Here is a 25450-nt window from a genome sequence, read left to right as displayed (position 1 = left end):
GGCCAAATGATTTCCAAATAGAATAACATTAATTTGCAATCAGCGGTTAAATCTCGAAGTACCTCATCAGATAGTATGAAAACGAAAATGATTTATTTATGTAGATTCTGTTTTACATATCTCATTTATATACTGACGTTGAGGCTGTATATATGGTCTAATAGTCAATAGATAGCAAATCTTATCTGCTTAGAGGAAAACGGCTAGCTTAAAATGACTACTTACAGCCCTGCCATCTTTAAGTGTTATTGAAAAAGTAAATCAAAAATTAAAAACAGAAATTAAAAGTAGAAGAGATGAAAGACGGGGATAAAGTAAAAAAGTAGTCGAAAAGACAACTTCTGTCGTTTTAATGTTAATGAAGTAAAATTGAAGATTTAAACGCATCGCTTTATACAACTTCTCTAGCGAAAGTCGCTTTCTCGACTTGCACCGAGAAATATTCCGTACACGACAGCTTCCTCGTTGAATCAGCACTTCAAGTACGAATCGTCCGAAAGCATCTTGAAGATGCTGCCTCCCTATCGGCCATTTTGAAAGCTTCGTCTCGTCGACGGTACGACCGTGGTCTCGTCTCTCGTCCCTTCCAGCCTTCTTTTCAGTACCATCTTTTCCGCTCTCTCTCTCTCTCTCTCTCTCTCTCTCTCTCTCTCTCTCTCTCCCTTCCCTCTCTCTCTCTCTCTCTCTCTTTCTCTCTCTCTCTTTCCTCCCGCCGTTCGTGTTGACTCGTAGTCGAGGCTACCTCCCCATCGAGCTGGCTGGCCTCGTTACCACTCTAGACGCATAAATTGGGAAAGGTGCGAGCAAAAGAAACCCACCCCCTACAGCGATGCAGCGTCTCGACGCCTCTCTTCTCCGACATTCATTAGATACCTTGTACCAGCGCCGCGGCCGCAGTGTACGCCCTGCCGAGATACGCCCAAGCCTTCTCGTTTATGAAGTAATTTGCTTCTCTGAAAGAGCAAAGTTCTGCAGGTAGTAATAAGCTTACAGTCGCGTCGTTGCCGTGCAACGAAAATCGACAACGAATCGGCACCTTCCCTTCGACGACGCGTAAGAGTCGCGGAAAACCGCTGAGACTAAAGCAAACATGAGGGGTGGCTGTACTAAGATTTCGGGGATATAAATCGCAACTTGGAGCGGTTACATTAAGTAAACGAAAGTCAACCGGCAGGGATGCCAAACGTTTGCTGATAAACTACAGAGTAACAATCTGCAAGTAGTTAAAACTAAATAGCTGTTATATATCTTGTAATAAATAGATAAAATAAAATGAATTAAATATTTTTGTATACAGGGGAAACTCGTTATTTTAATTATAGCACGTAGCGCAAAAGAGGTGTGCACATATTAATAACAATTCGTCTAGTTACATGGCTCAGCATGTATTTGTATATATTTATTAAAATGATGACTGTTTGAATTTGCACAATAATCAAGGCACTTTTAAAAATTATTAAATACATTTTCTAACATTAATAACTGTATCTTCGAGGAATTCCAGACAATTTTCTTTCATACTCACTCATGATGAGATCTTCTAAACATATATTACTGATATGTATATGTCCACAAACAGCTAAATTTTTTTTATAATGTTTATTTTTACAAAATTACACATAACACATCTTTTTACACTGTTTGCTAATGAGAATGAGGGTTTCTTCTGCAGAGTAGTGTTTAATTCATTTCATTCTGTCCACTCTTTTATTACAAAATAACAGCTATTTAATTTCAGTAACTTGCTAATTGTCTCTCTCTACGAGGAGTTGCATTTAATTCGCCTTGGGACTTTATTACTCGGTTTGACAATGTTAAACAGAACCTATGTGCGGGTATAACAACAGTGAAAATACAAATCATTTGTATGCGTTCATTAATTACGGGTTAGTGCATGTTATTTGCGAATTACTCTGTAGATACACCGGTCGCGTCGGTGGTGTTGTCGTGAAACAGAAGATCCGCTTGGAAGCAAACAGATCAGTTCCTTTTGCCGCGAACGCTCGCACGCGAGTCATTGAAATCGAATCACGGAAGCTTGGGATTGCCAAAGGGGAAAAAGAGACGTTGCTTCTTTCATTGTGGACAATTAAACAGACACCGGCTGTAAATTGGCGTCGGGCCACTTCCGTGTGACTTTATCAGATCAGTGGTCCCTTCGGGAAAGCAAACTGCGCTGGAAATGGACGGACCATACTGGACAGCTCCGAAGGGGGTCCACGTAATACGTTCACGCAGTGTTAAACACACGTGAATACCTTGCAACTTGTACACGTAACAAGGGATGGCGGGGTAGGGGGAGGGTCTGAAACGCCGGCTCGTCAATACAACGCCAGTCCCGAAACGTAATATTGATCACGTTAACGTCGTTTCACGGTTGTCGCGCATTCATGCCGTTGGTATATTCCGCCTCGCGCGATTCCAGCTTATTAAGCATAGCGCGAACGAAAAAAAAGCGTGTATCACATTGGTCATTGTTCCATCGATCGTCGTACGCGAATTATAATGAAATTACGAAACCGTTTAAACGCAGACCTGTATCTGTGAGATCAATATTTCTTCGATAAAAAACTATTGTCCCAATTAACGAACTTTGTAACTACTTATAGAATGTATAAAACATTAGAAGGCAGTATTCACCATCGGAGGCTTAAGAGGCTTTCGTAAAGTATGATTTTACTTTAAATACCAAGTTTCCTGAATTATGACCCGTTTTGTGGCCATCCCAGTTATATCGTAATGTATGAGGACATCTTAAAAAATCACAGGATTAGTCGAACTGACTTTTCGAGCACGAGTGATACCAGAACTAATCGCGCATCAAATTTGCAAATACGTTTTTTCACTTATCGGATTGTCTCGATCGTAATTCGGTTTTTTTCCTCCGAACGTACACCACGCGCAATTAATCCTTTTAAATTGCGCATCCATCGAAGCAGATGTACACTTTAATTTAATATGATCTGATTATCCACTGATTATCCATCAAACACGGTACGCATGTAACGTGTACGCTATGTGATTTGTCGATATGGAACCAACAAATAACAATACGAAAGCATAGCTGCACTATGCACATCGTGAATATGTGCGAACATGATGCATGCATTACTTTCGTCGTGTATCTGCAATGTTCGTTTTCGTCCTGCGTGCAGCCGGTAGCAAATCGTTTGGTGTTAGCGCGAATGGAACAGATAATTTAATATAATTCTAGCCAGTGTGTTTAATAATGGAACATTAATTATAGAGTAAATGGAATGTTAATTACCGTGAAAATTACACGACAATTTGATAATGTAAAACTACTAATCAGTACACATTGTCTTAATTTCTCGATTATATAAATCTACAGATATATGATAAATCTCAAGAAGTAAACAAAATTTGTTTTATTATATCGCGATCTAGCCAATTTTCGATATTTCGAGAGAAAAGAAATAAACGTGATATTGAAATAAGATTGATAATGAATTAAATTATCCCTGAAATGCTATTATTCAGTAATAAATAGTAAGAATAATTAACTTACTAACTTGTGTCATTATATGATAAGAATAATTAATATTAATTTATGTCATTATATATTGTTGAAAGTGACAATTATTTCAAGAGGTAAAAATTTGTGAGGAATTAACTTTCCTAATTTAGAATTAACTTTCCTAATTAATCTCATACCCCGACGCTTTCGGGCCATTGTGATTGCGAAGAGAAAGATTTTCCCGATCTACACGAGGAATACTGTATGAGCTTCATTCATATTTCAACCAATCATACGGCAAGAATTCAAGAGCTCGCGGGAGTTATATTAGGCCAGAATATTTCAACTCCCGCGGACTGAAAGCTCTCATCGATTTCCTCTTTCGTGAATACTTTATCTAATCATACGATCGCTTTAATGGAAGGGCGATTTACAGGCGGAACGCGGTTGAACATTTCAAAATAAAGAGACTTTCTCTGCCACTTATATTAAAATAGCACATATTAAAATAGCGTTTTTTACTCGTCTTCGCGTCTTTGCACGTATCTGCGGAAACAAGCTGGTGAATCGATACTCCTCGATAACGTACATGCGAATTATTCCGTGTCGGTTTCGCGCGGAAACAGACACTTTACATGCGGCAGCATGTATCGGATACGATATACGCTAACAGGACGTCAAGTCACACGTGTTGCTAATATTAACGTTAAGTTCAAAATTAACTCAAACGGAAAGAGATGAAGTCTTCTCGCCGCCTTTAATTCAAAATCGATCAACTAGCAATTTTAACTGCTTACTCTTCTCTAATTAATATCAAAAGAGGCAAATTAAACATGTTAATGAACACTTTTACTGTTACACAGTAAAAAATTTTGTGTGCCAAATGTCAATGAAAGTCCACTCTAAATTTTATGTTAAAATAACTCATTCATCGTGTTACTTGTTGACATTTAGAAATGTTATATCAACTTTTTTTTACAAGTTATTTTTACATTATTGTAAACATACATTGTAAAAAATGTCGATATAACATTTCTAAATGTCAACAAGTAACACGATGAATGAATTATTTTAACACAAAATTTATAGAGTGGACTTTCATTGACATTAAATTTTTTATAGCTAAGCTATTTCGTAGACTAAAACTGACAGCATATTGAAAAGATCTTTTTATCAATAAGGACTAAAACTAGATATATATGAAATATAATAAAATTATGAAGACGGGTTTTTATCGTATTTAAGATAGATTTTTACTAAAGCACGCCAAGCGTTCAAAGGATCGCAAAAACTCCCTATTACTCTCCCGAGGCATCACGTATGTGCGCGAATGGGACACAACGAGGCTGCTAATCGTATTGTACGATTTCACGCCCTCGGCATGGCGTGCCTGTACAATAGAGCCAGTCCCCGATAGGACATTATTACGAATCTCACGATCGTTCGGTACGTACCGCCGTGTGCGATTCGCTCATTACGTTTCATTTGTCCGGTGCCATGAGCGCCATTTACGCATGGCAGGCATCATTAACCCTTTTAGCGCCGGATGAGTGAGCTATCGATCGTACGTACCATACGTTATGGGTATAAGCAGGGACGACCTTAGTGGGCACGAGGCTCAATTTTGACCCCGTTTCAGCAGGGTTTCTGAGACCCATCTTGGACCCAAAAAGGCTATTTGCAATTTCGTAACGAGCTATCATGTCAAAAATCTTGAATAATATGCACCCGCCGGGTCGATGCTTTCAAGATCGCACTTTACTACATGGGTAAAGCAGAGATTTAAAAATACGGAACCACGTTGGGTCAAATCGAGAGGGAAAGCCGATTATTGCCGATTATATAATTTCGATTAACCCCTTTCGCTGTATCTACAGCGGAGATAGAACTTATTTCATAATTACTCCAGTTTCTCTATCCTGGAAAAGTCGATCAAATAAGACTGGTATAAGATCAGGCCGAGACACATCCGTGCATATCGATGTATTCGGAATATACGAATACACGCTCGGGCACGTTCTCGAGAGGGAAATAAGCGACGGAACGCGTCTCGTTTCACGTACCTCCAGAACCAGCTTCTGCGTCGCGACGCTACGCCTGCGAGGCGAGACGAAGCAAGGCGAGGCGAGGCGACGCGACGCGACGCGACGCGACGCCGTTTCTGCAGTGCCGATCCATATACCCGTCAGGTTCACGCAGACAATCTCAGGCCCGGCGCGTTTTTCTTTTCTGAATACGCGAGCGATTTACCCTTATATCCTAGACGCCGTGCGATTTAAGAGCTGCCGATATGGGCGCGCGAGAACGATAACCAGATGCGAGAGAAATTTCACGGGAGACGGATCGTAAATCCCCGATACCATTCAATTGAGAATCAATGTGCGCGTATGTATTATTTGCCAATTGAAGCTACCTTCCGGCCGAGAGTGACGGTGAAACGGCGCCATTTCTGGCGTTCATAACTTTCCTAAGCGTCCCTTAATTCGACGTAGGCGCCTTTTTTGTTCCAGTGAACTGTAAAATTGTACCGTAATTCTATTTTCGTCCTCCCCCTGTGTGCAGCCTATAAGAAAATAAGACTGATAAAAATGATATATTTTATTTAACTATTTACCTCTTCCTCTCGTCGAAGAATAGAATATTCCTTCGCATAAAACGCTGCTAAAATTTAATTACTTCGTAACTTTCAAATTAGTAGCAATAATAAATTAAAATTGACAAAAGAAACATTCTGTAGTCTTTTTATGTAGAAAGGATTTTTCTGTATGTATATCCATAAAAATCTATTTTTATTATCAAAATTAAAGTTTTTGAATATTCTATACCATCCCTCTATCAAGTAAACATTATACCCGACATCTATCTTTTCCTAAAGGCTGTTGCTCCTGAGGAATGCTGCGTCGGCAACTTTCCTTCCACTTTTCCGTTTGAAATCGATTAAAAATATTGAAAGCGTAGTATACTTTTATTAATATTTTTATTAATAATATATTTCAATTCCATTTAAATATTACGTCAAATTATAAATTTTTCTATCACAATAGTAATTCGAAATTTAATATGAATCGATTATCCGAATCAATCCCCTGTGAGTTTGATTACCCTTCACTAGATGGCGATATCTTTTCCTATTTATTGTAAAACTAACTATATTTATAAAACTAATAACTGTATGAAAACAGGAAAGTGTACAAAATTTTATATAAAAAATTAAATAAAGAAGAATTATTAAATTGTAACTCTTATCAGGCAGGAAAGACGTCATCGAATTAATTACATTGAAACTTTCATCGAAAAATAAGATATGAATAATCAACTACTTGCAAAGTATACCATCTTTATAATATAATACCGTCTTTTTATTTAAATTTAATTTTAAAAAAGGGAGAAGAAGCTTACTTATGTATAAGTTGTCGACGAAATGGACTACGCAAGATTCAACACTTTACATGTTAATGATTTATTAACTTAGTTTCACATACAATAGTATTATGCGTGAACGATCAAACATTGTATAAACAAAATTTACAAAATAAAGTATAAGTCTTTACAGCTAAAAGCTACTAGTAGTAGTGGATCACATAGCTTCATACTTTTCCTCGGGTCCAGCAAATATTGCCCTCCCCGAGACTATATCCAATTTTTTTACTTTATGTTCTCTATCTCTCATGTATGTATATATATGTATTTATATTTATATTTATATTTATATATTTATATATATTCATATTTATATATTTATAATTATATATAAATATTATGCCAAGTGTTAAATAGGGTAGCCTTTAGCTAATTCGTCCTAGCATGGAATTCGGGTGCAGGGCTTGGGGGAGGAAAAATCGGGCAGGAGGAGGAGTTTCATCGTACATTGTATATTACACTCATTTAATTTATAACGATCTCTCTCCCCCTCTCTCTTTCTCTCATAAGCGACTCATTCATTCATTTCTGTCTCTCTCTTTCTCTCGTAAATATAAAATTATCATCTCTTATTGTGTAATACCACTGATAATTGATATAATACGTATATAGCTATGTTATCTGCAATAATATTTATATTATACATCGAAAGTGCATTCGGTCGTATTTCTCGTAAATTTGTAATGCGATCACGATAATTCGTTTGTCGCTACCAAAAAAAACTGTCCCATCTCCTTTTCTCCTTTTTGGTTGCCGCTTGCAATCGCATTCGTTCGCTAAGAGGATTCCGTTCCTCACTTGCTCCTACGTTTTTCATCACGATTCTTTCACGCATGCACATTCTTTCGTACCACATACACTTTTTGCACGCACATGCATACTGTACATTCCGTTACAGGGGACAAAAAATGCGCCCGCACGCTCGCGTTTCCTCGTTATATCTCTCTCAAAACACAACAAGCGAACGAAACCGCTCCGTAAATACTCTCTACTTTTGATAAATAATAATAGAGCAATAAATATCTGCCGAAAATCTCGTGAATCTCACTCACGCTCCAATAACTCTCAGTATATATAATTCTCCAAAAGATTCGCCGTGCGCGCCTAATAGTCTTCCGTTCGATTAAACCGTCAACTGTACTCCTTACGCTACGCCGTAATTCTTCGTTATTCTAACAAACTCGTCTCGTCCAGTCGACGCGACGCACACGGGTTTTCCGACGATGTAGGCCTTTCGTTAAATTTACGGTGTCGAGCTGACTGAGCCATCGAGGAAGAAGTACGCCCGTAAAAGATTTATTCCTATATCTCTGAGCTGAAGTAAAATTTCTTCGCGACATGAAGGAAAGAAATGGTAAAAATAACAGAGCGCGTTAAAGACAGGACACAGTTGCGTAGAACATATGTATATCGTGGTTTAAGAACTACTTCTCCCATTTTACTTTCATGTTGTATAAAAACGCGTAGCGTGTATTCGTACTCTATACGTACTCTACTTACGTCATGTAACGACCCGTAAAGAATGTTCTTATAAAATAGCCCTATAAGTATCTCTTCTCACTTTCCGCGCGTTATGACGTGTCAAATAATTAGAAGCCACAATTTTCGCTGTTGATGGAGATGCATTATTACACACACGCCCGACATCGTTCGCTCGACGGCTCGTGTACCTAATTGATACCGTCCGCCGACATTTGCGTTTAGCATTAAACAATCGTGCCCCGAGTCGACCGTTTATCGCACGGCGTGATTATCAATAAGGCGTGTATATATATATGTATATATATATATATGTATATCTATTTACAATATCGTGGAAAATATACAAAGGACATCGGCACTACAGTATATATTCTCGATTCTTTTTAAGACGTTTGATTCTTGCGTATATGTCACTGAGGTAAGTTTTCACTGGTTTTTAAACTACGGTCACTCTCGCGTTGCACGCCCGAGAGAGCGAGGAGAAAATGCTCTCGACAAACTGGTTCAACATCGATCCCAGAGGAGAAAGAACGAAGCGAAGACCCGCACGCGCCGAATTGTGAGGACCGTTCTTGCAAAAGTCAACATCCACAACGCTACAAACTTTCTGATGATATCGTCGTACCGTCTTACTTCCGTAAGTGTGCACTTGTTGCATGAAAGAAGTGATTGTAGAAAACTTTTTCACGTAACGATAATCAAAACGCGTTATCTCGTGCGTATTGTAGACATATACGTGTTGCTGAGAAATTGAAAATTGTATGTTGCACGTAAGTAACTAAATTACCATGTGAATCACAGAACAAACCATTAATATAACGTGAAAAATTGGAAATTCTTGTAATTGTTGAGTTTTGTAAAAACGGCCCTCGACTATATTCGAGCACGGGTTATTCGAGACGAAGGAGAAATCGGATTAAATTAGAAATGTCTTAACTTTAAACGGTCCCGTAGTGTATGTTTGTGAACGTGTGCGTATGTGTGTGTAAAGCGTCGTCTACAATGGCAGCAGGAGTATGCAGTAAGACGTAAGTAGTAAGTTATTGACCAACCACAGTCGATTATTCTTGAATAAAAATCCCATTAGTCAATAACTTACCGCTTACGTCTTACTGTATACTCCTGCTGCCATTGTAGACGACGCTTAAGGTTGTGTGTACAGCCATTCGCCATATTCTTAAAAATTCTCCCTATTATCCTTCTCTCTCATCTTTGTTTTCGCACAGTATGCTTTACTGAAAACGTGTAGATTTCGAAGAATTGTCATTCGCGGCCGGTGATATGTCTTTCGCCATTCATCAAATGAAACGTTGCATTGCAACGCGCTTGGTCACGATGAAATGCTACGAACCGTGTCACGGGAAGCGATTCTCCTCTGTCGAAGATTTTTTTTTGTGAAACTTAGCGAGTAATATGTGATATCGCGAATTTTTGATTTACTTTGATATAATTGTCCTTAAGTAGAGACGCGCACTGGGGGGAAAACCGCTCGTAAAATCTCCACGAGCTTTACATCGTCTACATCATCGATATTTGTGATGATGAAAGTGGCCTAAGTCACGATCACGTGGAAAAATTCAACTAATTATGCTCCTCGTTTTATAACGTTACGTAGAACGTATCTTAAATCACAGAAAAGATATAGCAAATGTAAATATTCTATATTTAAGCTTCGTAAATATGTTGAAAAATATTTTCTCATAAATATCTTCTCCTAAAAATCTTATATATGCGTCACAAAGGAAAAGATATGACTCAGGCAACTTCCTGCTTCACGAAAAGACAGAACGATACGGTTTAGACAAGATTTTGCTTGCAGAAAAATCCGTCCTCGTGAATGGTCTGTGGTTTCCCGCAAATGTACGGTGACATCAAGCAGTTATCTTTTGATATAAGAGTAGCTCCGTTTTAATCTCAGAAGCAAATATTTGCTTATGACTCGTCGCGTTTCTGCGAACGATAATTTATTCGTACGTAAACTAGTTGTTTTATGTTGGCCTTCCTTACAACTGAATTATATTCGTTATTATGACGGTACGTTATCGTCGTAGTTGACATATTTACAGCGTATAATATAACACTAAAAAATCTGTACGCGGACCCGTATTGTTAAGTATTATGCAGCCGGTGCATTTATATATAACGAAATTTTTTCAACACTGATCAGGATGTACGCAATAATTAATGCGTGATTCAAAGAAATTCGGATCGTTAATCGCGGAAAACGTAAATCAAGAATCGCGCGATCTTTTTTGATACTTGCATCTTCTTTATTGTCTGTCATATGTTTCCGAACGCGCCGAAGTTACCACGATGATGTAAATATAAATACCTTCGAATTCATTATTCGTCGATGTTTTTATTCTTGAAATTACGATTAAATTCTGCATAAGTGTGCAATTTAAAGAAATATAATCACCAAATCAATGCGGCATCAAGTCGCAATTAAAGTATATAATTACAAGACTTCTTACAGACGAAACATAAACGTAATGTTTAATTGTAGAGCCATTCTTTCCAAAGAATTCTAAAAATCGATAGTATATTTTAACTCTTGAAAGTTTCATTTCATTTGAATTCACCTAATTAATATGATTTTTCAGAACGATCTAAAAATCTCAAAATTTGTTGTATGTTCTGAAAAACATGTAAATTAATTTAAAACATCATTAAAGAACAATCGCTTGTGTCGTTACTTGTTAAAAACACCGGATGCCGAACTTTGCAGCGGTTTCTGATTGCTACAGTATATTAAATCGCGTATTATTTAGTCACAGCGTGTTCCAAGTTTACGTCATTCGAACAACATCGTTTAAGAAAATGATCGTGCGGATCATATAAGTTTAAAATGGTTCAACGAGCCTGTAGCACGACATCGTCACAGTAAAACAATGATCCATACATTGTGTATAGCCTTCTAAAAAAATGCATTATTCTCTACGGATAGTGTAATGAAGGTTCGTTCGCAAAAATATCTTTTTAAAACTATACACGTTTGTTTACGATCGCCCGAATACGTGGGCGAGTACATATTTTCGGGAAACATCCATGCTTCCCAATTGCAAGTGTAAATTGTAAAAATCGCGCGCAGTAACCGGGAGATCGTATTAATATACATATTATCGTAGAAAGTTTGCGTACCAAACGTCGTCTTTCGTGTTATCTCATTAAAGGAATCGTTCGTCGAGTAAAATAATTGTATGACAAATTATTCATCTATGTGATAACGGTAATCTTTCCTTCTATCAATTTAGAAACGCCTGTGAGAAGTTATCGTTTTTCTACTTGCTTTCTGTGGTTACATACACATCTGTTAGGGTAAATAATCTAAGGATCAATGCCGTAGGCCTATTTTTGGTGAATCGGCCGTAGTGTTTCCTGTATGTCGCTATTGATTATTTGTAATTTCAATTTTACATGCCTGACTGTTCCTCTATTAAAAACGGATGTCGTTTGTTACAAAGAGAATACGCTAAAGATGTTGCATCAGATGCTACGGTTGCTTAGGCTTCATGTCGATAAATTTACACACAAAAAAAAAACGCTTGCCAGTATCGTAATATAGCTCTATATTTAACGCGACGTTCTCCGTGGCCGTCGCTTTTGCATCCAAGAAATCAAAAATTATTTTTTCGATCTAATAAAATCATAGACGAGCCTTTTGATTATTCTCAAAGACGCTCCATTTTATCAGAACGTCCCAAAGCGTATTGATTAAGTTATGAGAAAGATTTTTAACATGTAGGGATAAAATTGTACATTTTGCTCGAAGATTAAACCCTCGTGATGATTCCAAGGAATCTTGACTATTCGAATGCAACACATCACAGCGATCACCGAGATACAGTGTGTCGTGCTTAGGGTGATTCCCTTTTATATCATTCGTATCGTATTAACATAGCATCGTAGCATCACATATTTCTGCACCAATAGATTCAACCTCATCTGTCACGTTAGATTCGTTACATGTAATAGAATCCACGTCACAACTGCACTAAATTGTGCCCGCACGCCATAACCGCTACGTATGGTCGCGATTGTGATTAATAGTTGTCGATTGAAGCGAACGGAAATGTATCGGTAAATTTGTGGGACGTGTAATTCGTGTAGATTTGTTGTTAATAATTTATTAAACTGAAAGAGCTGGCTAATTACATTTCTGCGCGAAGATCGTCGACACTTTGCGATTTACGACAGGCGAGAGTTGTCGATCGCGGATGTTCGCTAAACAATCACGATCGACACGGATCACCGACAATGTTTCTGTTCGGGTTTGGCATGATCCACAGTGGCCACGGTCCTCTTCGATGACCTCTTGGCTTCCGATCTGCCGGCGCCATTGATACCCTTCGAGCTGGTTGCCGGCAGCGATGTCACCTTGGACGACTTTTTGATATCTTTCTGGTCGCTGGAGGCTTCTGTTATCTTGTCCAGTTCCGCCATCGCCTCTTGTATTGCGTTTTCCAATTGCATATTCAATTTACGACTTCTAGAAAAATAGGGGAGGAACGAGAAAATCGTACAGTTAGTACAGATGATTACTGGCGATCGCGCGTGCAATTCGATCCCGATCAGAGCAAGAAAAATCTAAAAGCTGGACAAATCGCGACTAACAGATTCTGTCAAGCACCAATGAGTCAATTATCAGACGAAAAATAGCTAGACAATAATTGACGATACTTTCTTGCCGAAAAAAATTGCATAAACCAATTGCATATAGAAAAATGTATATATATTTTTTTTCTTAAGAAAAATTTTACGAATTAAATGTTTTTAACACTTGTCTGCGCGATCACCTATCGTCGCGTGTTATAAAACCAGAGCTACATATTTTAATACAGATACAGAGAAAGGGGAATGAGAAGAAAGATGGCTGAGATTGGAGTAAAACCACTTAACATAGTAATGTCCAGCACATAAAAGTATCAGTATTCTTTGGCAAGTTAACAGGAAGAATATCGAACCGCAGCTATGCAATAAGCTATGCGGGATAGATTTAATTGGCTGTTGGCTTGCTAATAAATGCTATACGGTCACGATCATTAACAAGAACTCTTCTGTAAAGAGATTTACTCCCATTAGAAATTAATTCATTATTGAGAGATTCTGTAAAACGTTCGTGGACCTTTCTCTTACTTCCACCGCATAATGCGATAAAAAAAGTGGATATCTTGAATCAAATTCACGGAGATCTACTTCGTGCATTTATAGCATTTATCGCTCTTTATTTATTCCTCTTTAAAAAAATAGTATAATTAATTTATACTAGTAAATTGAAATTTATATAACAATCACGTGCATCTTACGCAGCCTCAGGAAAGCGACATGTTCCACTTTATAACATTTAATAACGCTAAATAAAAGAATAAGTTAACGTGCCTGTGTCTACGCCGTGCCACAGTTCTAGGTTCGAATGCCGGACGTAGAGAAAAGAGATAAAATAATATAATATAAAAAAAAAAACATACTCAAGCATCTCCCGTTCTATTTCCCCCTCGATACATTTTTGCGTTAACGCGATATCTGTTAAGGCAACGAGACGTCTCTAAGAGGCTCTCATCTTTCGATAGTTCATCCCTGTCGGGGTGGCTGACTCACTTCCTAAACTTTTTACGGGCGCGGTGATGCGCCTCGAGGCCTTCGGAGAGGGACTTGAGAGCCTTGACATCGACTTGGGTGCGACCGCCCCCGCCCCCGTACCACCGAACCCAAACCGTCATAGTACCCGGGGGGCCCAAAGACTCGACTTTTCCCGGCCAGGCCGGACTTCCTCTTGCTGCGCCCCACACTAGGTCACCGACCATCAGTTTCCATTGGTTCCCGTCGTCTACGTCCTTTGTCTCTGCTACTGAAGGTTCCAAAGAAGGTACGGTGTTTTTCAGACTTTTATGATCTCGGCTGATTTCCGCGAAATTGAAAAGAAGATAACATAAAGAAAGCCCATCTCCGAAAAAAAACATTTTTTTTTACAGACATATTAGATAGAAAACAGTCATAAAATCGTTGTAATTTTGAAATTTTGAAAAATGTAAAGATTACAAAATGGATTAATTCATAATCAACTCAAAAAATATTATAATATCAATATTTCTTATTAAAAAATAAATTGTGTATCTTTTGTTATCACGATTAATTAACAAGAGAACAAGAACAAGAGAACACTTTTTAATTTTACATGAATCGTCTTACAAAGATCGTTACGTACAAAGAATAATGTAATGCTTTAAAGCGTTGAACTTTATAGTACGTATTATAAATATACTTGGCACAATTATCTACAAGTTTACTATGGCCGAAACAATCGACGGAATTTTTGTCACTTATTGTTAGAAATGGCTGAACTTTACTGTACAAAACATGTGAATATAAATATAGACATGACACGACACCGCGTAATTTCCATCTCATACATCTGTATCGATCTCGACTAAAATGTGCAACGTATAACAGCAAAACGTTCCGGTATGCTTATGGTGCGTATTGCAGAGGGATGTTCGAAACTGATGGTTCAACTACTTGTCCAGTAGTATCGCAACAATGTGCTTCTTGCTCGCATGTGTGTGCTCGTTAAAAATGATTAGTAGCTTCATTCAATGGTGGTAGGCGAGATCAGAGGCAGAATGAAATATCAGATGGTTCGAGCACATGCAATGATTTTGTCGAATAAATGTGTTGCTCGTTCTATAATTCCCTTCTCCATAATTTGATCGCGAGATCTCTTCATGTGTTTGTACACATCGTTCGAACGAATTGATATTTATAGAAATCAGATTTTCAAGTTGTAATACATACATTATAAGCTCTATTGTTCTTGATTTCGTTGGAGATAAAAAAAGATATACATTTTATGGCAATTCATTCAATTTTGAATATAATCCCCTTTAATAATGGAACAATTGGATTTTTTGCGCTGTTATAGATGCGTAATCCAACTTTCATTATTTCATTATTATACCTGACTAATCTCACATTTATATTTTATTATTTCAATTGTAAACAATCCCAATCGCTGCGAAATAATTCGGAAAAAACCTGCGTCCTTGGGAATATGCACATGCTGTACGCAAAACATGAGGGTGTATATGTACAAGGTACGTCGAAATAACACACGGTAGTGAGCCACACCCCTTCCGAAATGAACGTATGATTCAAGCCCTTGGCCACTCAGATGAGAATGTAATTGCGAAGGTAATGGTATTAACAAACCTGACAGCCAATTAGTAAACGCAAAAAAAGGAACCATCGAAAACATTATGTACAAATGTCGAAATTATTTCTTTATTTCCGTAAGCGACTCGTTGAAGACTCGTACATGATGAACGAAAGGTCTCTTTTCCATTTAGTATTGACGCCACTTACCTGCTCTCCTCGCCTTCTCGTTAATGTGGTTAATAATGCGACGTTACAACGAATAAGTCGATATCATAGACTGATCTGAAGAATTCAGCTTCGACTGCTCGATTTGCACAAAATGGTGCATTCTTCCGGCTTAAAATCTCGATATGAAAGAGGAAGCAATTTTTCAGCCCACTCTTTCGGCCAATTCACGCGCAAGATCCCGAATATTGCAAAAAAAGCTTTACCAAAGCAATTGCAATGCGACAAGCGTATACTTCATCATGCGATGACGTTACCAAGCATGCACATACACAATATAGTGATATAATAAATTAATAAGTGAGTTACTAGAGCAGGAAAAATAATAGCATACATGATTTTTGATCGGAGCAGCAAGCCAAGTTAGATAGTGCCGATGATTCTATAATTTATGAGCACGTCTCTAAATTACAGATTTTACTGAAGGCGAAATTATAATTGAAGCACTCTTAACAATAACATTCATACGATAATTATTTAATGACAAAGAACAACGAGAACTATCGTTTTTCTGTCATGGATGAAGAAGAAATCAGTATAAATCAGCAATGCAACGAACGATGCTTCACGTTTCTCGTAGTCATAAATAGCAACTAATAAAAGATATCCTGCCAAAGAAACTTTTTTACGATACGTATATATATATATATATATATCAAAAGAAAATATTTAATTAAATAAAATATTTTATTTTATTTAACTAAAATAAATAACTTGCTTTTTTACTAGTTTAATGTTTGCCATTAAATCATAAAGTTTAAAAACAAATATGTCTTTTCAAAATATATGGAAATATTAATCTTAGTGTATTATTTTATTAAAAATTTTGAAAGCCTGCATACCGTTCGTAAATCCATGTTACTTCTTTTCTCGCCGGTCGTTATCAAAGTTTCTTCGTAGAATGATACTTTTGCTACTAAGCGAGACTACTTGTATACGATTAACGACTAAAAGTACCATACAATACTGACCATCTTGGTCTTCATGCAGAGTAGAATGCATGGAATGGATGGAGTCCAGCTTTCGCTTGATTCCGCGGCCGAGGGCATGTTCCCTGCCCTCGCACCTCACCGTGCTCACCACACCTTCGGCTTGCTTCAACGTCTCTGACGTATAGATCTGTCAAATACAACTCGATCAACTCAGGCACAAGCCTACCAATCGCATGCTAATATCATTTCAGTGTATCATTCAATGCCGATGTATTATCTTTTCTCTCTTTTTCACTTGAATTCCGTTCCATAGTCCACAAAAACTTTACAGTTTCACCCGACCGAGCATAGGAGACAAGAGCGTTTTGCAAAATTTTAATTTACAGAAAAGTAAAAAAAGAACGAAAAAATAAATAAAAAGAAAAAAAGATTACTCGGAAGATTCGAAAGCTATAATATCCTGATCTTTTGTCTCCCATGCTTTTTAATGCAGGAATCACGCGACAAATTTAATTTATCGATACATGCAAACGATAATGATACCAAAAGAGACAAACTCAAACTCTGTTTACGCATGCTTATGTTGCAAGGTAATTTTGAATCAGGTATATGTTTAAAATCATATAACTTTTATCAGAAGATACTTTAGTAAAAATTTATTTTTTTCGTTATTATATAAAAAGGAGTAATTTCCTGATTAATCCGATCAACACACGATTAATAATACAATTACATTATTGCAATAATGTACGATTTAAATAATAACGCTGCGGATAAACCAACGTATGCGCTCTCACGCCACAGCGCGGATGTAAAAATTATTAAATACAAACTAATTACAAACTTAATATTACCGAGTATAAACCGATCGCAACCTAATAATGCCACTGGTATCGGTTTCAATTCAATTTACAAAATCAATTCATTTTAGAAGAAAATGCCATTTACGATCCAAGCTGGATCTTGGTGGTCTAATAATATTTCTGTGTATTTCCAAGTACACAAATTTCCAATCTAGTAAACTGTGCTCGTCAATTGTTTGTCGGCTTTAAAACACAGGTTCCGTTGGAACAATAAAATTCCCCTGTACTTAAATCAATAATCGGCATAAAATAACACTTCAAGATCACTTCAGCACACTTCAAAAATACTTCAAAAACTATTCCTTTCCCTTGACAGTTAATAAATAGCCGTAAAATGGATGTAATACAAAGTCTAGTTATCTCGTTTGTCTTAATATCCATTAATTTTATAGCCCGCGCGAAAAGAAAGATGCGACTACGCATCCGACGACGAGTCACTCTCTTCAGCGTCATCGTCATCTTGCGCATATATGAACTGATTGTAAACATATGGATTAATGTAGGCTTGCTTATTAGGTGTGTAATTAACAACAGCAATACTATTAGGGTCAGACCTATAATTATACAAATGTGGATACAAGCCGGATGGCCCGATGCCAACGAATTTTTGTGGATAGTCAACATTCTGCGGACAATAAGAAACACCGGTATTTGGCCTTTCCAATAATTTTTCTTCGGAATTTTGCTCGATCTCGTCTTGCTCCATGACATGCTGGACCATTTGATTACCAACGCGATTACTATCGACGCACGATTTGTCATTGAATTTGCCATTAATTTGCGGCAACATGGTGTAATGAGCGTGGTCTGGCACTAAGGCTTGCTGTCGATAAACATTCGCATTGGGGACATAGTGCTGGCCATGATAAAGGATTGGCTGGTAATGACCGTGACCTATAATTGGCAACGGATTGACCTCGATCTCCGAATAGGAAACGTCCGTCATTTCTTTACTGACGTTTAGTTGATCTTCCACGGTAGAGTGGTCCATTGTGTCTGAATTAATGGAATGATTTGGTGATGATGTGTCCATATGCTCCTGTGAGTCAGCGTATGTGTTTTCTGGGTGTGTCGTATCAGCCGGCTGGTGCATGTCTATTACAGTTAGATGACGGTTGACCTGCTCTACGTGGGTACCAACCTGGATCCCAGTTGTTACTGTTGACTCTACATAGGTCTTTCCGTGTAGACTCGGTTGATTCAACGTAATCTCCTTGGTAGCGATACCCTGCATTCTCCAATCCTCCGACGCCACCTGCGTGTCGCCCGAGTCCGGTTCGCTGCTCGACACGCAATGAACCATAGGCTGAAAATAAATTGTATGATGTACAAATTAATGAATATAATTATTTTTTTTATCGAACAAGACTCTTACATTTTAAGCTGCAATATCAAAAATATAAAAAAAATTAAATATTTTTCTTTTTCTTACTAAGAGATGAAATATATGTTTCAAATATAATTGAATAAACTACTTTTGCTTCAAATTATTCTTTACCGTGGACGACGAGTGATGTCTAGCAGTGATCGGAGGCGCTGGCGAGGCTGCACCGTGTGTAGTAGTGTCCACGGCCGGGCTGTTAGATCTCTGACTGTTTCCTGGACTATGGGTGGTCGTGTCGGGAGGAGATCCTTGCCGCATCATCGCCGATTGCGCAACGTTCGTTTGGTTCCCTGCGGTTTGCGTCGATACAGAATGCCTTGCCATCAATGGGCTGTGCTGTTCATTTTGTTGACCCGTTTTCTCCACGACGGTCGTGCTACTACTAGCGAGCACGTATTGCTGCTGCTCGACATTCTGATCAGACGACGGCGAATTTACGCCGCTCTTCGGAGAGGATGACGCCGCTTTACCCTGAATCATACCGGAACTTAGGATGTATGACTGATTATGGTCGAGATTTAAAGAAGGATCGACTGTTTGTCCGCCGTTAGAAGCTGCGTTTTGAAAATTTGGTATCTGATTGTTTGAAACCATGGTCGTCTGCTGCTGTACGATCGTCGTGTTCTGTTGAACAAAAGTTGTGTTCTGTTGATTTGATGCTGAAGAGACGGCAATGTTCTGTGCGGTTGCGCACGGTACCATAAGCGTTTGTCCATTCATTTGTATGAACTCCTGTTGACCTTGCATGTTTGATGGTCTCACTTGCGAGGTGTTGAATGTCACTTGCTGATTCGGACTAACATTGGCCACTATCGGGCTCAGTTGATTCCCGAAGGATGTTGTACCGTTCACTAAGAACTGGCCGCTATTCGGTGAAAGAAACTGCGCTCCTGGACTGTGTTGTTGAATTATCTTTCCACCGGTTGCTTGCGGCGCTCTTATAACCATGCCAGCTGGACCGGCAGCTAATATGCTTTGACTTGGATTGAATATTCCACCGTGGCTTTGTACCGGCGTCAATACGTTCTGGCCATTGACATTCTGTATCTGAAGTTGCATCCCGATGTTACCCGTATCCTGCAATAACGTGGCCGTTCCGTCTGCAGACATTACCATGCTACCCAAACCAGGCACGATAAATTGTTGGATAGTAGGGAAATTCTGAACCATCCCGGCTGTGCCGTTCAATAAATTCACCGGTTGAAGAAGATTTATCTGTTGAGCTGGTTGAGGATTTGTGATTATTTGCTGAGTGTTAAATTGCGCGGACGCTGCGCCGGTCTGACCGTTCATCACAAGCTGCGCTGGTGCCCCGCCTTTACCAGGCACGATAGTTAACGCCTGGAGCATAGGTCCGCCTATGCTCTGAGTCTGAAAGTTTTGCTGAGCGAAGTTTGATTGCGACTGCATCAACATACCAGCGTTTTGCTGGGACGAGGCAATGTGTAGCATTGACGCCACGGTTTGTGGATTCGCTTTTCGTTTCTTGTATGCCTTTTTCTTGGTCATCGCCGATTCCGGCGATAATAGCGCCGGTTGTCGATTCACCGTCATGCCTTGATTGGCACCGACCGTTCTGGACACGTCCTGATTTGCGTCAATAATAGACTGAGTGTTTTGTATGACGTTACCAGTGGCAACCGTCAGATGTGGTATCTGCACGTTCTGTCCTATGCTGTCCATCGTCATTACACCAGGTTGAATCAACACCGGAGTCTGAATAGTATTCACGAGCACTGTAGGTTGCCCTATCACTTGCTGGGCTACACCCACCGCAGGGATTACTTGACTGACGGCTCCGGTCACGCTGGTTACCATCGGCGATACCGACAATGGTGGCATAGAATTGGCATTGGAGATGATTTTCGGTGGAGGAGGCGCCATTACGCCATTAATAGCTGATCCAGTACTCGCCATTATGAGTTGACCACCACTGGACACCAATATATGACCAGGTGGTAGCGTTGATCCAGCAGGATGTTTCAATATACCTCCTGAAGTGAGAACGTTGTGAACTTGAACATTGGCTTGCGGATGTTGTTGCTGTTGTGGTTGATGCTGCTGTTGTTGCTGCATTTGTGGCTGTAACGATGAGTTTGTACTCGTCTGAGGTACTTGTATGCTGCTAACAACGCTCTGAACCATTTCGAGCGGCGATTTAGACACGCTCATCGTCGAAGATTGACTAAGTGAAATAGAGGAGTGAGTCGTAACTGGAGTGCCCGGCACATTCGTCAATACGGTAGATTGTGTTTGATGCTGTGGCTTATTCGGCAGAAGACTGGGTATAGCGGGATTCGGTATCGCAGATGGTGTGTTTATGGAAACAGTGGCTGTGTTCGCTCTTCCAGCTAACACAGATGTAATTGTGTTACTGCTAACTGTATGACCGCTTGCCATAGTTGTTATCACGGATGACGTTCCTCCAAAAGTGTTCATGGGTATCCTGGAGACAGCATTGACGGTGTGTGGGTGAGGTTGATAGCCATCTAAAGAATTTTGCCTTGTTACTTGCCGTTTTACTTGTGATGTTAAATTTTCCGACACAGAGGAGGACGTCTGTGACGGCGAAGTACTAGGTGGAATACTACTGGAACTCATCGTGCCAGAACTAGGTGTCTCCGATCTTTGTTCTTGGATGCTGCCACCGATTAAAGATTGTGACAGCTGCTGTTGCGCTTGTGGAGTTAGTGTTTGCGATGGCATTTGGCCCGAGACGTGCGAATGAGGTGTCGGCGGTTGCGAATAACTATGTGGTGTCGCCGGCTGCGACGAAATGAGACTCTGCGGGGTCGTCGGTTGTGAAATTCCAGGCGTCGAAGCTGCTGGCGTGTCCGAATTAGCTGGACTATTCGTGCCGATGGGAGATCCATGACTGGTGCTCACAGTACCGCCTTGTATAGGTCTAGAATCAGCTTGTGGTTGATTATTCGTTTGATATCGCTCGCCGAACGTCGACGATGTAACAGGATCTTCGCGCTGATCCGTGTGCATCAGGTACTGTCGCTGCATCTGCTGCTTATACTGATCCTGAATGTAGGACTGTGTATCGGCGCTGGTGACGCAGCCTTGACATGGACTGCTCTCGGAATCCGTGCCACTGCTTGATGTCGGCGTCATACTACTGTGTACAACAACTGGCGAGGTCGCGTGATTTTTTACGGAAGCAAATGACGAGGTACTCGTAGGACTGGCGATAGAGGAAGGCTTTGGTTGAGGAATATAGGTGTTAGGCACATGCATGCCATGACTGTTCTGAGACGATGCTTTCGAATTATTGTTCAACATGCTCACTTGAGAACTACTGACACCGGTCTGTCTCGATATCGTGCTGTTTAACAGCGCCGTTTGCTGAGCGAGGTACCCACTGGGATCCTCTAGGAACGAAGGACCGCTGCTATTGAACGTTGAACCTATCTGACCATTATTTTGCTGATTCTCAGTTAATTCATCTACTGGACTCGGTGTCGAATGTTCCAATGTATTGTTCGTTCTCGATAATTCTGCAACTCCATACTGTCGCTGTTTTTTCACTGTTATTTTATTCGACTTTGCCTTTTTCCGTCCGGTCTCGTCCGTCCAATTGGAAGGCTGTGGAATGTGATGATGAAGCGGTGGTACACGGTCAAACGAATTGCAGGTAATGTTCTGAACTGTGACGGACGGTTGATGGGATGCAACCGCGGCACGATTTTGTTGCCACGGCGGTGTTCTGTTGTTGAAATGCATATTGCCGGGCTGCCCGTTTGGTCCCATACCAGACTGCTGCACCTCAACAGCGTGACTGGTGTTCGGACTTCGTCCCGTGTGATTTGACAGAAACTGCTGTTGATGTCCCATCTTAGCATCTGTATTCGTCCCCTTTGAAGGATCGAAATTTCTTGCCGGATATTGTACTTGATTCTGAGTGTACATCCGTTGAACATTTTCATGATTATTTGGCAAACCGCCATTTTGGACCACATGATGTCGCTGGATCGAATGATTATGTAACAAAAGTTGTTGCTGCTGATGCTGCTGTTGCTGTTGTTGTTGTAACTGTTTCGCATTTAGATCTTCATCGACTGATGGTGCTCGATTATGCCTATTCTGAATGTCAATAGCATTGATATTGGTCACGACGGCAGAACCAGTTTGCTGCTGCATAATATCTACGGAGTGATGATTCAATTGTTGGTTCGAATATTGCGGCTGGATGCACACCTGCGACATTTGCTGCTGATGCTGTTGCTGCTGCTGTTGTTGCAGTTGCTGCTGAATCTGCATCTGGAAGTGATCCGTCGACTGAGATTGCATAACATGTTGATTCTGTTGTGACTGTTGTGGTTGCATTTGATGTTGATGAAGCTGATGCAATTGCGGATGGAGGGCGGTTTGATTCGGCACTTGTGACGACTGCATGTGATGCACATAATTCTCAACAGAATGTTGAGTATTATAATTTGCTGACTGTTGTTGATCCACTTCCTGAGCTAAATGCTGTTGTTGCTGCATATTGTGTTTTTGGATTTGTTGCAAGTGCATCTGTTGTTGTTGTTGCTGCTGCTGCTGTTGTTGTTGTTGCTGATTCAAATGCTGCTGCTGCTGTTGCATTACATGTAACGACTGCTGATTTAGTTGATTAATATAATGAGGAGCCTGCTGTTGCGCTAATTGATTTACTACGGTGTTCTGATGTTGTTGCTCCTGTTGTTGTTGCTGTTGCAAAATTTGCATATGTTGCAGCTGCTGCTGATGTGGCAACAACTGCTGCGATTGTTGCTGCTGCTGCGAGATATGCTGCTGGATGAGCTGCTGCTGTTGCTGCTGCTGTTGCTGTTGTAGAATAAGCTGTTGATGTTGCTGTTGTAAAAGCTGCTGTTGCTGTTGAGTCATATTATTGAAATTTGTACCCTGCTGATTCATAATCAACGGATTGCCCATCAGCATGCCTGACATATTATGTTGATTTAGCCTTTGTTGAGGATTTCTTGCAAAACTGCTCACGTCATGATTCTGGGAAGGCGAACTTAAAGACTGATGACAGATTTGTTGTCCGTTTTGCTGAATTTGCAGATTCGGAATCGTAATCGGCCATACCTAAAAATCAAATAAATCTAAATTAAATAAATGTTAATAATATATAAATAAAAATATACATTAGTTTACTAAATTCTAGTAACTTATATTAAAATTGAATAATTCTTTGTTAAAAATTGAGTAAAATATAAATCTTTTAGTTGCGTAATTTCTGTAATATATTATATAATATAAGATTACTATGTTTAAAATATTGTGTGAAACACTCGACAAAAAACACAACTCCCGACTCAAGAAGGAGATTGGTAATTTGCGATTCAATTAAAGCTACGACTCAATTACCTGCGATCCATTAGGCACCGGTGAACCTTGAACTCCAGATGCCGCAACCGCGGCAATAGCTCTCTCCCGTTGTGCCAGAAGTTGCGAAACCGAGACGCCGGAGTAAATGCCGCCTATGCCTGCTAGTTTCCTCTTCTTCTTCTTGCTGAGACCATCTGCGCACGCCAATAAAGTATCTCTTAATAAACCGGAATCCAATTACCTTCGATTCGCCGGCATCTATTTGAAATTGAATCGACAAAGGCTTTTCCCGTCCGGAGCGCAATTGTGGAAGACGATAAGTCCTCGGCGCTGTAGAAATTAAAATACGACTTATTCGCCCTAATCCCGCGCCGCTGGCTTTCTCGCTTATTATTCAGACGACGTTCCAAGCTTCTTAATGAAGCAAGTGTTCCATTTGAAATCCTGCCGCAAGGTTAAATCGTATTTAGCCCGACATTTCCGTGCTTTAACTCCCCATGCTTTTTGAAACGCCGACCTTTCCTTCGGTCTCTCATTATTATTCCGGAAAATATCTTTCACGAAATGAAAATATTGTCGGTAATAGATCAAGAAGCGTTACAGAATACTAAATCAGCCAATGTAATTAACTTGTTAAATATTTAAAGCAATATTATAGCATACGAGCAATATTAAACATTTTTCACGTATAACAAAAAATTTTAATTATTACAATGAGTCATTATTCTTGTTGCAACAGATACAACCATATAATCGGATAATTTAAATTATATAAACTCATCATATATAATAAAAATGAAAATTTGTAATAGCAGAAAATAATATTGTTAATGTATTAATAATCTAAATATAAATAAATCATATATCTTATCCCAGAAAAGTTCTGGGAACTACATTAAACTTTTATAAGATAGATATTTAAATTATCATTCGATGAATAATAAATTGCGCGATAACAAAGTTGAATACAGAACAAAAATATATATCATATAATATTAGCATTAATTTACACTGATAAATATTGTATTACATAATGAAATAAAACAAAAATATGAAATGATACAAAAACCAGAATAGCAAAAAAATGTCTAATTTCTAAAAGATTTTTAAAACGAAACTAGATCTATAATGCTTTTGAAACCCTATTATATCTTGCATATTCACGAAGAACTACCGTAAGGGCCATCGACAC

At 39.2% G+C, this 25450-nt stretch overlaps 1 protein-coding gene and 1 long non-coding RNA gene across 6 annotated transcripts in view; one reads left to right on the top strand and one right to left on the bottom strand.

Moving 5' to 3' along the window:
• Positions 1–25450, top strand: part of LOC143905202 (uncharacterized) — a 202504-nt gene that overhangs the window by 75064 nt on the left and 101990 nt on the right. The gene's annotated exons all lie outside the window — the stretch shown is intronic.
• Positions 6915–25450, bottom strand: part of LOC143905197 (uncharacterized) — a 210914-nt gene continuing 192378 nt past the window's right edge. Inside the window, exons 4-9 of one of the 4 annotated variants that reach the window (XM_077420425.1) lie at positions 24298–24452; positions 19051–24015; positions 18694–18858; positions 16729–16876; positions 13979–14228; positions 6915–12869 (exon numbers count right to left, since the gene is read on the bottom strand). In XM_077420425.1, the coding sequence (XP_077276551.1) occupies positions 12629–12869; positions 13979–14228; positions 16729–16876; positions 18694–18858; positions 19051–24015; positions 24298–24452 (5924 nt within the window). In that variant the 3' untranslated portion in view covers positions 6915–12628. Of the gene's footprint in view, positions 12870–13978; positions 14279–16728; positions 16877–18693; positions 18859–19050; positions 24016–24297; positions 24453–25450 lie in introns of those variants that run through there. The other 3 variants (XM_077420426.1, XM_077420428.1, XM_077420427.1) reach the window with 3 other exon arrangements.

Source organism: Temnothorax americanus, unplaced genomic scaffold (assembly GCF_048541705.1).
Source record: "Temnothorax americanus isolate GAGA-0224 unplaced genomic scaffold, ASM4854170v1 Scaffold6, whole genome shotgun sequence".
Taxonomy (NCBI): domain Eukaryota; kingdom Metazoa; phylum Arthropoda; class Insecta; order Hymenoptera; family Formicidae; genus Temnothorax; species Temnothorax americanus.
Note: the sequence above shows the minus strand (reverse complement) of the source record. Positions and strands in the feature narration are given on the sequence as shown.